Here is a 13,092-nt window from a genome sequence, read left to right on the forward strand (position 1 = left end):
GGCGAGATGGTTAGCAGCCATCCAGGTGCAAATGTTACCAAGGCAGTTTCGAAAGTTGGAAAAGAGGGAGTCAGAATGGTCTCTAAATGAAAAAACAAGCTGAGTATCATCAGCATAAGAGACCACCCTGACTCCCCAAGACTCAACTACCCTGGCCAGAGGGGCCAGATAAACATTGAACAATAAAGGGCTCAAGGCTGAACCCTGGGGCACACCACACAAGAGGGGTTTGTCTTCGGATTAAAATGGATGTAACAATACCCTTTGGGTCCGTCCGGACAGAAAGGATTTGATCCATGCTAGGGCCGTACCATCGATCCCCAGCTGTTGTAGTCGAGATATAAGAATGACATGGGAAACCGTGTCAAATGCAGTGGATAGGTCGAGGAGGACCAACATGGCCTCCTCACCCCTATCCACTGATTCCCTGATTGTCTCGGAAACTTCCAGCAACGCTGTCTCGGTGCTGTAACCGGTTCGAAAGCCGGATTGAGAATCGTGTAATAGTTTGTTTGTTTCCAAAAACTGGGCCAGTTGTTTCTGAACCACTTTCTCCAGCACCTTAGCGGGCTTAGGCAGGAGCGAGATGGGTCGGTAACTGCAGAATAGAGAGGGATCAGCGTTGCGTTTCTTGAGGATGGGGAGTAGCCTAGCCTGTTTCCAAACCGAAGGAAAATGACCCTGGGTCAGGGAGGAGTTCCAGATGGAGAGGAGGGGATAAATTAAGACAGAGGCAAGATTGCCCATCACTTTAGCAGGTACTGGGTCTAAGGGTGAGCCAGACTTGACTTGATGAAGTAGTGATAGGGCAGAGTCAAAGGGTAATTCGCTAAAGGAATTAAAAGAGCAGTGTGTGGGGTGAGAAGGATCTGGAAGTGGGTTAGGAGAGGCAGAGACAAAAGAGGAGGCGAGTTTAGTAATTTTGTCCTGAAAAAAGTCAGAAAGTCCGTCGCACAGATCTTGGGTAGGAATGAATTGGGATTTGACGGCCAAAGGGTTAACAAAATCCTTCACAATCGTGAAGAGGGTTTTGGACGAGTTCTGCGCCTGTTGAATTAGGTTTGAGAAATATGTTCTCATGGAGGAGCGTTTGAGCGTTTGGAATTTATTTAAGGTGGTATGAGACTGTTTTCACTACCATAATAAAAACCGATTCCTACAGTTATGTTATGAGCATTGGTATAGTGCATTCCCACCATTTTCACGCGTCACAAAGGACTTTCGGAATCTGGGTGCCCTATATGGTTTTAGTATTCTTGATGACTGAAGTCAAAGGGGATGTTAGGTGTTTGCGTTTTGTATTGTTTACAGGACAATCATACTGGATAGTGAAAGACAATGTTGGAATATACTAATGTACCATTTAGTGACACTGATACCAAAGACATTGCCTGAAAGACTTAATAATGCAACTGAAGAGAGGCAAAATAAGATGTACGTTTGTGCTACAGCATGTGAAACTAACAGAAAGGAGGATAGTGATCCACTGGATGCATCTGCAGGTGGCGTTGGCTCAGAGATGTCCAGGAATGGGAATCTGCAGAATAACTACTGATGGTATGTACAAGGACAAACAACAGACTGGCAGAGGAAGCTTTTCAATAACATATGAAAGTAGAGGGGAGTCCAAAAAACGAGTAGAAGAGGATGTTGGAGTCCCCTAGCTTTCTGATGATACTCCTCAAATTACAACTAAATGACAAATTCCTTTTTGAAAAACTGCAACACCGTACCTAGCTGCACCTCGCAGAGCTCGAGGCTCACACCTGTTGGACTCTTGCCCTCCTGACGCTTCCCCCCGCCGCCGGCGCCGTTGGTCATCGGGCGCGGCCGCAGAGTGGGGGAGGCCACGAACTACTAGCCCCAGGAGCCCTCATTAACTCCATGCCCACATACGCGCCCGGAGGCGCTACAAAAAGACGCACCTTCTCCGGTCGAGCGGGTTCCTTTTTGAAAAACTGCAACACCGTACCTGGCTGCACCTCGCAGAGCTCGGGGCTCACACCTGTTCGACTCTTGCCCTCCTGACGCTTCCCCCTGCCGCCGGCGCCGCTGGTCATCGGGCGCGGCCGCAGAGTGGGGGAGGCCACGAACTACTAGCCCTAGGAGCCCTCATTAACTCCACGCCCACATACGCGCCCGGAGGCGCTTCAAAAAGACGCACCTTCTCCGGTCGAGCGGGTTCCTTTTTGAAAAACTGCAACACCGTACCTGGCTGCACCTCGCAGAGCTCGGGGCTCACACCTGTTGGACTCTTGCCCTCCTGACGCCTTCCCCCGCTGCCAGCGCCGTTGGTCATCGGGCGCGGCCGCAGAGTGGGGGAGGCCACGAACTGCTAGCCCCAGGAGCCCTCATTAACTCCACGCCCACATACGCGCCCGGAAGCGCTTCAAAAAGACGCACCTTCTCCCGCCTCGTGGGACGCGCGCGGGCTCGCCGGGCTGAGCCTGGGCAGAGGGCGGGCCGTCTGTGGCTGTCCGTGACCGTACGGGGCCGGGCAGGGCCAGCCCCTTTGACTCACCGATCTCTTGGACCTTCTAGTAAGGTTTTGTGCACTAATTGGTTTTATTTTACTTGTATTGTTAATTGTGTTACATATAGTGCACAAAATATGAATAACATCCCGAGTCTGGGTCGGAAATCATCAATAGGAGGGTCTGTTAGAGGGACACTGGACGCCTTTATTACTAGGGCAGTCTCAGTACTGGAAAAAGAAATAGTTTTAACTGAGAGACTAATATCTACTGAATGGCAAAATAAACGTTCGTCCCTGGGGGATTTACATCTAGCAAAAACCCCAACACATATTACCAATAACAAAAATCAATTGATAGATACAGACATCCCACTGCTGTTACAAGATTCCCCAGTCCGACTAGCGATCCACAGGGACCCAATTATCTCTGACACTACCTTAGATTCGCTACTGGAAACGTTATCAGAAGATCCATTGTTAGAATCCCCAAGAAATGTCACTTCCAAGAAATCCTCAAACGATAAACATTCAGGAGTGGGCACTTCCAAAAAAAGAAAGAGGGGGGTGTGAAGCATAGGGGAAGCAGAGCCAAAATTTGTAAGCCCACCAACACTCCAAAGAAAAGCATAGGCTCAGCTTCAAGTGGGAATGATCAAGAGAATCTGATAATAATCCTTGAGCAAAGATTAATGAGTAACATTGAACATCTGTTCAAATCTATGTTGTTACCTATAGTGGAGAGAATCAAGCGTATTAATGAGCAAATGGGGTCCATCACCGACATTCGAATTGCCAACTCTAACTCCCTCAAAGAGTTGTTATCTAGGCAACTCCCCACGATTGTCCCAGAGGTAAGAATGGCATCCTCTCTACCCATTAGTAAAACTAGTAGTAAGCCAAACCTAAACGACCAAGACAATACATCCAGCATGCAGAATTCGAACACGGTGCGGGAAATTACTAGACCAAAGGAAATAGCAGAAAATAGGCCTCCTAACATAAATGATATAGAAAGTGAGGATAAAAAGCAGAGGTCTCCCAATAAGGACAAGCAGACAATGGGGCCCGTTATTTGCATTGATCTATCACCAGAGGCAGAACCCCTTGTAATTGTACTAACTGGGGTGCCTCCACTACCAGTAGGGAAATTTGAGAGCTACCAGACCCTCAAGAATAAAGCCATGCACTGGCTAAGAGTAAATAGACCACTACCTCCACACCTGGATGGTGAAATCATAAATGTTATAAGGACGGGATGGGTAGGAAGGAGACCAAAGGACGTCACTGGAGATATAATGATAGTAAATTTCCGGGATCGCAGAGTGACAAATCACATTCGTGAGTGGTACTGTGAGGGCTACGAGGGAGGTATAACCGCAAGAACCTTTAGTTACTTTTACCCGATAACTCTAGTGGGTAACCCATGGAGATATGGAAATCAGACCTCCCGTCCCACTATGCCACCTATGTTCAACATCCCCACTTCCAACAGATTTTCCTCTTTCATGGGGTTGGAGGGGGTAGATTGACCAACAACTGGGAGTGACAAGTTCATGGGGGAGTACGAGCCTCTCCCAGCCTCAGCCCAGAGGGGAGAGTTAAAGGGTATAATGTGATAGAGACATCTAGTTGCACAGGAGAGGTAAACAACATCAATAAGGACAGGCGTATGGCGGTGAACCAAATAATTTCTCCCGGTATCCTACCTGTTATAGGACAAGTTACAAAGGTAAATTCGATTGAGGAAACTCTGAGGAATCGATCTTGCTGCGATAGAAAGCTCAATAATTGCTCAGACCTATCTATCGTCTCTTGGAATATCGCAGGGCTAAATAGAAATTTGGTGGATACTATATGGCACTCATTCATCGAAACGTACAATATCATACTCCTGCAGGAGACCTGGATGTTAGAAAGTCACCACAGGGTAGGATACAAAACGTACCCATGGGTGGGGGCAACACGTTCAGCAAAAGGAAGACCCTCTGGAGGACCTATCATTTGGGTTTGTGTGTCTTTGCAAATCGAGATTACTTCCCTAGAAATCAACTCCCAAGACATACTGGGTTTAAGGTTCAGGGACAAAGATAACAAAACTACATATCTTTTTAATGTTTATAACAGACCATCGCCTTCACAGGCTGAATCGAATGTTATTAACCAACTTGACTGTGCTCTAGATACACTAGGCCATAGCCCAAGGGTATTCATTGCCGGAGATTTTAACTGTAACTTTGAGCCGGTCCATGGTTTTGGGGATTTGATGGAGTTACAAGATCAAGCATACAACATTCCATCCCTGGCTAGTGAAAAAGTGGCCAAGTGTACCGCAGCTGTGATTCAGCTCTTAGGCCTAACCCTGGCTCATAATCTTAGATCCTGTAACAGTCGCCTCCCTTCCGACAGACCTAAAGTCCACACGTTCTGCAGAATGAATTCGCAAAGTCACATAGATTATATAATGGTGTCACTAAATTGTTGGTGCTTCCTGCGTGACCTTAATATGATTCCTAGAACAGAGAGCGATCATCTACCCCTGAGCCTGAGGGCTTCTCCAGAACTCTTTTCTATAGTGATCTCTGCAAAAGCTAACCATGGTACCCTAGATGACCAAATAATGTTAACCAGGAGTGACCGTGCTATAAAATGGCCCAATATTTTGGGGGATAAAAGGTTATTGACTAATATTTATTTAGTTTTTATAGAGACTCTGTCTACGTATATTGAGAGCAACGTAGCACCAATTACAATGACTGACCTACATGGCAGGTTGGTAGATGCTCTCTGTCCTATATTAAGTAAAACAACAAATAGTAAGAGGGGAAAGATAACTGAAAGAGCCAGTCATGGTAAACCCTGGTTCTCTAAGGACTGTCGCATAGCAAAGTCGGAGTTAATAGCAGCAATAAAAAGAAAGGATTTACTCAAAACAAGGATTCTAAGACGGTCATACAACCAAATACTAGATGTTGCCAAAAAAGCTTGGGATGAGGATATATGGGAAGGTCTTATCAGAGCAGCCAAAACAAAGGACCAAGCAGGTTTTTGGAATTTAATGACAAAAGGTAACAGGGCTGGTAGCAAACAGAGAGATTTATTTCTGGAGGAGGATACCTGGGTCAATCATTTCTCCATGCTCTACTCTGAATCAAAAAAGGAATCTAATTCTGAAAATTTAGAATTGACGGGAGAAATGATTGAGTCAGCGAAGGCAGCTAATTTACATTTCACATTGAAAGAAAGAAACTATGTTTTTGGAACACTAAAATCTGGGAAAGCTCCGGGAATAGATAAAATACCTGGCGCCCGATGTAGGTGGCCATTTACCGGCCGGTAAATGGGTTTTCAGATGTAGAGGGCCTATGTTTTACCGATTCTGTAAATTTACCAAATCTGTAAATTTACAGAATCGGTAAAATACCGATTCGGTATATTTACCGATTCGGTGAATCCACATGTAGGTGGCACTCCTAAGAGTGCCACAGGCCCTACAGAATCGGTATTTTACCACCCAATCCTATTGGGTGGTAAAATACCGAAATCAGGTGTGCATGCACATCTGTGCATGCACACCTATGCAATGTGACATACAGACATGCCCTTAGGGCATGTATGTGTGCCACATGGCACACAAGTCCGGAATTGGGGTGCTAGAGGGTGTCAAAGTGACACCCCCTGCACCCTTGCTGAAATCGGTATTTACCGAATCGGTAAATACCGATTCGGTAATGCCCATTGATTCCTATGGGCTTCAATGCCCATAGGAATCAATGGGCATTACCGATTCGGTATTTACAGAATCGGTAAATACCGAATCTTAACGATTCGGTATTTACCGAGTCTGAATTACCTACATCCCCCCCCCCTCTATTTTACCACTTCTTAAATACCGATTCGGTATCATTCGGTATTTAAGAAGTGGTAAAAAAATATTACCTACATCGGGCCCTTAGTGACCTCCTAAAACACGATTTGTCAACCTGGGTTCCTTATATGAATGATTTATGTAACCCTATAGCAAGCTTTGACCCAATAACGAAAACATGACGGGGAGCGGAGATTGTCACAATTTTTAAAAAGGGGAATAGACTGGATCCGGCAAATTATCGTCTGATCAGTCTTATAGACATTCCACAGAAAATATTCGCTAGACATATATTGCTGCGTCTTTTGTCGAAGAAGTGGACTTGCTAACAAAATACCAAGCAGGGTTCAGAAAAAAGATTAGTATGATCGACCAGATCTTTAGTTTTTTGTGCCTGTGTTGGAAATATATTATGGTTAGACATAGCACACTGTAAGTAGCATTCGTGGACCTAAGAGCTGCTTTCGATTTATTCCTAGAAGCAGTCCCTGGATCCACTTGAGAAACCTTGGAATGCCCATCGAACTACTAGTACAAATAATAAGATTACATGAAAATAACTTTGCAAGAGTAAGGTGGGGGCCTCGAGGAGAACTCACTAGAGAAATCCCAGTGAAGCGTGGGGTGCGACAAGGTTAGGTTGCATGCTTGCACCAACCTTGTTCTCCCTTTACGTAAATGACATCCCCTCCTTCCTTGAAGGAAGTAAGAGCGATCCTCCCAAGCTAGGGGAGGAGGCAATTCCTGTTCTACTTTTTGCAGACGACACTATTCTAATTTCTCAAACTCCTGGTGGGCTCCAAAATTTGATAAATACTTTCCACCTATACTGCATTAAAAAGAGACTTGAGATTAACCCGAGTAAAACAAAATATATGTCCATTAATCCAAGGAAAACGTTAAAAAAAAAGCTGGAACTCCAAGGAGAAAGATTGGAGTACGTGAATAGTTTTAACTATTTAGGTATCACGCTAGATTCTAAAATGTTGTGGAAACCCCAATTAGAAAAAACTAAATTAATCTTGCTCCAAAACTCTATGCCTATATTAAAGAAAGACAGAGGGAGCATCTCGAAGGCTGTATCACCTGCCAACGAGGTTTATAAATGCAAGGCACAATCTGCAGCCCTCTATGGGGAAGAACTTTGGGGGCCGCATTGTAAACACAACTTCGAAGTGGGTGAAAATAATTTTGTACGAAGTCTATTATCCTTGCCAACAAGAACCCCACTGGTACCTATTTTTTTGGATATTAATCTAAAGCGCATTGATAGCCTAGCTGCGCTACGTCCCCTTATGTACTGGATAAGAATCTAGACCACGGAAGAGCTTATCCATTACAAACTTGGACTTCTGGTGGTAATGCCCTTCGGTATCACAAAGGATATTCCCTGGTTTAAAACATTGCCACCTGGTTTAAAAAAATAGGACTATCAACTTACTGGGAAAAACCAGAGGAGTTAACGAAATCTTGTAGTAAAATAGTAAAGGGTCTATTTGGGATTACCAACGCGATGCTTTACTACAGGATGCCAGTTTAGGATCTCTAACCACAAGGTTCCTCCAGTTCAAAGACGTCCCCAAATGTGAAACTTTTTTAGACGAGGTTTATCCCTCGGTGGCAAAGTCACTATATCTTAAATTTAGGTATGGGGTCCTTCAGACCAACGATAAAAAAATCTAAATGGGGCAATAAGACTCATGATAAAGACTCAGATAAATGCAGTTTTTGTAAAAACGTTATATTGGTTAAGGAAAATGTTATACACATTTTATTTTTCTGCCCGGCGTATAAATCTCCGAGGGAAAGATGGATTAAACCCCTATGTAATACCCTCAAACTAAGGCACTTTAGACAGGCAGAACGAATTTTCCTATCAGATACTGCACCATTGATAGTCTTTTGGGTCTCCAGATTTCTTATGTGTGTTATGTTCTATAGAAACAAAAATGGTTTGAAATTGTAACTCTATTAGAACATAATGCAAGCAGGTACTGGAATAATATGCAGATTTATTATATGTCGATTGAATATTAACAGCCTTAATCTTATTGGTATGTATGAACTAAATATTTTGTATATCCCCTTTAACTTACATTTTATTGCTGTAAATATTTTATTCTTTTTAATATGATTTTAAAAACTTCTGATGAATTGTGTAAAGCTCTCCCCCATCCATGATATTGGGTCCAGTTATCAATTTTTTTTTTAACTTGCTGTGACGTTGATTTTAAAACTGTATTGTGATGTACTTTTATTGTGTACTTTTATGGTTTATAAAAACCGAAATATAGTTTGATGATGATGATGAAATGACAAATAATTACAAAGATATACCATGCTATCCTGACTGATGTAATGGCGCTGGATTACGCCAAAAATATACCTTGGCTTGATTATTTGAGAAATGCCTTTACGCAGTTGGGTCGCCCGGAGCTCTTTCTGTTACCATCTAGTATTAGGAGGGAGGATGTTAACTGGATCAAAATTCATTTTTTAGATAGGGCAAGACTGGCTCGTGAGGAGCAGGAATTGGTGAAACCTACAGTTAGATTGCACCTCATGTTAACAATTTCCACTTCTCTTGAGCCATACCTTAGTATTGTAACCAAACCCTTTCATAGATTTTTATTGTCCAAATTCAGATTTTATTTGATCCATTTTACCTTGGGTAACTACCAACCATGGGCCAAACCAGAACATGGCCCACCCTGTAGCTGCGACAACTTCTCTCAACAAGATACAATGCATTTTATTATGTTTTGTGGGTTATACACGGACATAAGAAAAAAATATTTGTTTCCAATTCTGCGAGAGGCCGGCTTTCGCCAAGTCAGGCCCGCACTTATTTATCTGCAGTTGTTGAGTAATACCCGCAATATCTATTGCGTGGCCAGTTTTTTAGCGGCGGCATGTAGAATTAAGATAAAAACTGTGCCACCAAATGCTCTATCTTAATCAATCGTATTTCTTACGTCACCTCATTCCTGACTAAATGCATGGCTTCTATCTACAAGGGTTTTGCACTATTTTGTAAATATATGAATTGTTTGTTTTTATGCATGCTTGTAATTTTCATGCCTTTTATGATTTTAACGAAAAGTGTATTTGACTGACTGACTGGCAGATGAAGCTTTTCAATAACATATGAAAGTAGAGGGGAGTCCAAAAAACGAGTAGAAGAGGATGTTGGAGTCCCCTAGCTTTCTGATGATACTCCTCGAAATTACAACTAAATGACAATTAATTACAAAGATATACAGGTTTCTGTACCTGTTTGCTCAAGAAAGCAAGTGTCATTCTCTTAAATTTGTACAGAAAGATAAGATGATATTTGAATATATGCTGAGTAGTGGGGAAAACGCCACTGAGTAAAAATGGGAGGACAGGTGCCTGGCCTTTTTTATCAATCTGATTGCATGCTGTATTGCTGAAGCTGGTGTCCTTCTGTTCTATTACATAAAGCTTAAATAAAGCTTAACAAAATTACACATCATGGGAAGTTCAAGGTTTGCATGAAGAAGAGGCCAAATCATTCAACCTAATAAGAGGTGAATATGTTGGCATTCAAAATTGTGAAAGTCTGGAATATGATGTTTGCAATCTGACTTAAGCAGCAATTTGATTTTTGCAGCTGTAGCTTGGTCTCCACATTTTGTAAGTGCGGGACATTGTGCCCAATCCATCCTTCAAGTATATTCCATATTGTCAACATCTAGCTGTTGTGTGATGGGACAATGAGGTGTTTTAGTTTTTCTCTGAAATAGCCCTGCATACAGCTTTTGAGACCGCATTAGTCAAACGTTGCTCTGGTCTCAGGCTCTGTAGAGTTATGCTCTATCCATATACTCACAGTTGTTACCTGTTATTGGGTTAGTATGATGCAAGTACTTCTGCACGAGCTTCATGCAATCACTATCGAGGAACTCAAAAGCAGACAGGATCTCACCCAGCGAATCCTTACAGAGGCTGAAGGTTTCAAGAACCTGTTGGAAGGTCTCACAACCTGTCAACAAAATAAAGAGATAATATTATAATCAACATGTCAACTGCCGAAGCATATCCTCATTCTTGAAGCCATCTTTTAGGGAGGTGCATGCCTATTTTTGAAACAATACAAAGATGCAACACAACCAAACTGAGAGGAAGGGGGAACAGATACAGAAAGAGGAAAGAACAGGAATGTGAAAAATTAGAAATGGAAAGAGCAAAGGGGCAGAGAGAAAAATGGTGATAGAAGAAAAGCAAAATAGACATAACAAGGAAGGCCATATACACCAAGACACATTCATTTGCTTAGATGGACAGAGCAAGTAGGGAGATTATGTTAGGCTTACAAATGACAAGTCTTTAAACAACAGACAAGTATATTCAGGTTAATGCACTACGCCTCTGTTCAATAAGCTCGTACAGGAGATTTCATTATTTGTTTTCACTTCATCTGTCTCAGCACTTATATTCTCAGTCATTAGATGAGATAGGAATGCTGCTAATGCTAAAATCACAGCCTGAGGAAGTCTATGAATGTATATGACGTTGACATATCTAGTGCTTACATATCAGTGACTGTTCAGCAGAAGTGTTGCTCATACACTAGGCGGTGATTCAGTTTGGTAGCCTAGGTTCATGTCTCTGTATGACAGATGTTATGTGTGCTTCTGTGCAGAATGTTGCAAGCCAGTCAGAGCTAAAGCACCTGGGGGTCTTGGTGGTTCAGTGGAATACTCCATTCACAACAGGGATGTACGTCTAATCCCACAGTCATATGTTTTGAATCTCAGCAAGTTCCCTCAGCTTTTCCTTCTTACAAGGTTGATAAAATGAATACCATTGATTAGTGTAGTGCATATCTGCTATCTGTCAAAAGAGCCACAAGATCACCGCCTTAGGGTGTACGTGCACTCAATTGATATGGCTATTATGTTTGGTTATAATTGTAACGTTGGTGCGACTGTTAAGGTGAGGGCAAGTCAATTGAGAACTGGAGGAACCTGAGATAAGAAAGAAGTCATGAGAAGGGATGAGGCCTGAGTCTCAGTCTTATGTAGGTAACCCTTGATGGGCAACATGTTCTGAAAGTATCAGCCTTTTGAGTAAGGAATGATAAAGTAGGGCAACAACATTCTAAGATGGCAGGTGCCAAAAAGCACACTGCAGCCATCTTTGAAGGGTTCTTGTTATACTTTAGGCAAAATAATTCTAAGATGCCCGCCCTAGGTCAAAGTCAATCTTAAAGTCAAAGTCAATCTTAGCTGGTCTACTCAGTATTTGTTCTTCTGAGGTAAAAAAGATTTGTTAGACAGCAATACATATTGGTTATTCAGAACGAGGAAGCCCCGAGCTGTGAACATTAGCATTACAAATACACATTATGTTAAAATAAAGATACAATGTGTGTGACCTAGATTCGCTATTATAGTTTTATGGTTTGTGAAATACCTCTGGAAAAGCCAACAATGCTACCTTTAACATGCATTCCTGTTTGCACATGTTAGCACCAGACCTATTGCCTTTGCTAGTGGTACTTCATAAACCATTAAGAAGACAATAGAAAAGGTGCACTACACTGATTATCGTAAATGTATTCTTATACATTTCAAAAGTACTCATTTTACTGGCCTAAGAAGGATGAAAGACTATGTGGACTCACAGGTAGTCGGACCAGTAACCATGAGGTCTAAGACGCATTTCTGCAGTCAATATATTAGTCCACTGAGCCATCAGACCCTGTTTTTTCAGTTTTTTATTTTAAAATGTTTTATTGCGAGTGAATGCAGTAGATCAACAAGCATTGGCATAACCAATCGGCCTCGCCTTTGGGGCTTTATAAGTGTTTAGACAGAGCTAATGGCTTTGTTAACATTTTTTATGTCTTATAGAGTATTGTGAATGTTGTGCAGCAGGTTGAAAATGTATTAGTTATAATAAAAAAAGTTTTATAACTATTTCTGTCACCTTGTCACCTTATTTCTAACCGAAAAAATATTATATACAACTGAAGTATTGTACTAAAAACCAAAATTAATACAACAAATGTGTTCTAGTTTATTTGTTTATGCAATGCTGTCAGTTTTTCCTTCTTGTTGTAATTAACTTTTATTATAGTTGTTATTGTTAGGTGTGGGATATAAACAACGGGAGGGTGGATGTTGTGAAATAGTATTTCAATTAGATAGGAGAAGTGGAGAGTTATTTGTGGAGAATTAATAGATGTCAAATTTTTATGCCAAACTGAAGTGGTGTGGAGTGATGCTGAGGTGGTTGTGAGTAGTGGCGGAGGTGATGCTCAGGTGATCCGGAATGATATTGAGGTGATGCTGAAGTGGTGGTGCGCTTGTTCCGAGGTGATGCTTCTGTGATACTGAATGATACGTAGGTGGTACTAAGTGATGCTGAGGTGGGGCTGAGTGATGTTGTGTGGATGAGTTATGCCGATGTTGTGTAGCTGAACTGGTGCTTATGTGGTGCAAAGTGTTTTTGTTCTGTGTTGCGGTGTTGCCGTATTGATGCTGAAGTGTTGTTGCGTTGGTTCTGAATTGCTGCTGGTGTGGGGCTGTGCAGGTGCTGTGCTGGTGCTGCACTGATGGTGGTGTACTGATGTGGCAGCGGTGCTGTGCTAATGCTGAGATGGTGCTGTGTTGATAAGGAGGTGTTGCTGCAGTGCATCTGGGGTAGTGCTGTGCTGATGGTGACTTGTTTCTGCACTGGTGGTGGTGGTGCACTGATGAGGAGGTGTTACTGTGTTGATGCT

The 13,092-nt window shown here is 42.4% G+C and overlaps 1 protein-coding gene across 3 annotated transcripts in view; it reads right to left on the reverse strand.

The window, feature by feature from the left end:
• D2HGDH (D-2-hydroxyglutarate dehydrogenase) overlaps nucleotides 1-13,092 on the reverse strand; it is an 821,087-nt gene that overhangs the window by 328,502 nt on the left and 479,493 nt on the right. For all 3 annotated transcript variants that reach the window (XM_086943998.1, XM_086943999.1, XM_086944000.1), the window contains one exon: nucleotides 10,204-10,347. In XM_086943998.1, the coding sequence (XP_086800124.1) occupies nucleotides 10,204-10,347 (144 nt within the window). The remainder of the gene's footprint in view (nucleotides 1-10,203; nucleotides 10,348-13,092) is intronic.

The sequence above is a fragment of the Lissotriton vulgaris genome, chromosome 11, assembly GCF_964263255.1.
Source record: "Lissotriton vulgaris chromosome 11, aLisVul1.2, whole genome shotgun sequence".
Classification (NCBI taxonomy): domain Eukaryota; kingdom Metazoa; phylum Chordata; class Amphibia; order Caudata; family Salamandridae; genus Lissotriton; species Lissotriton vulgaris.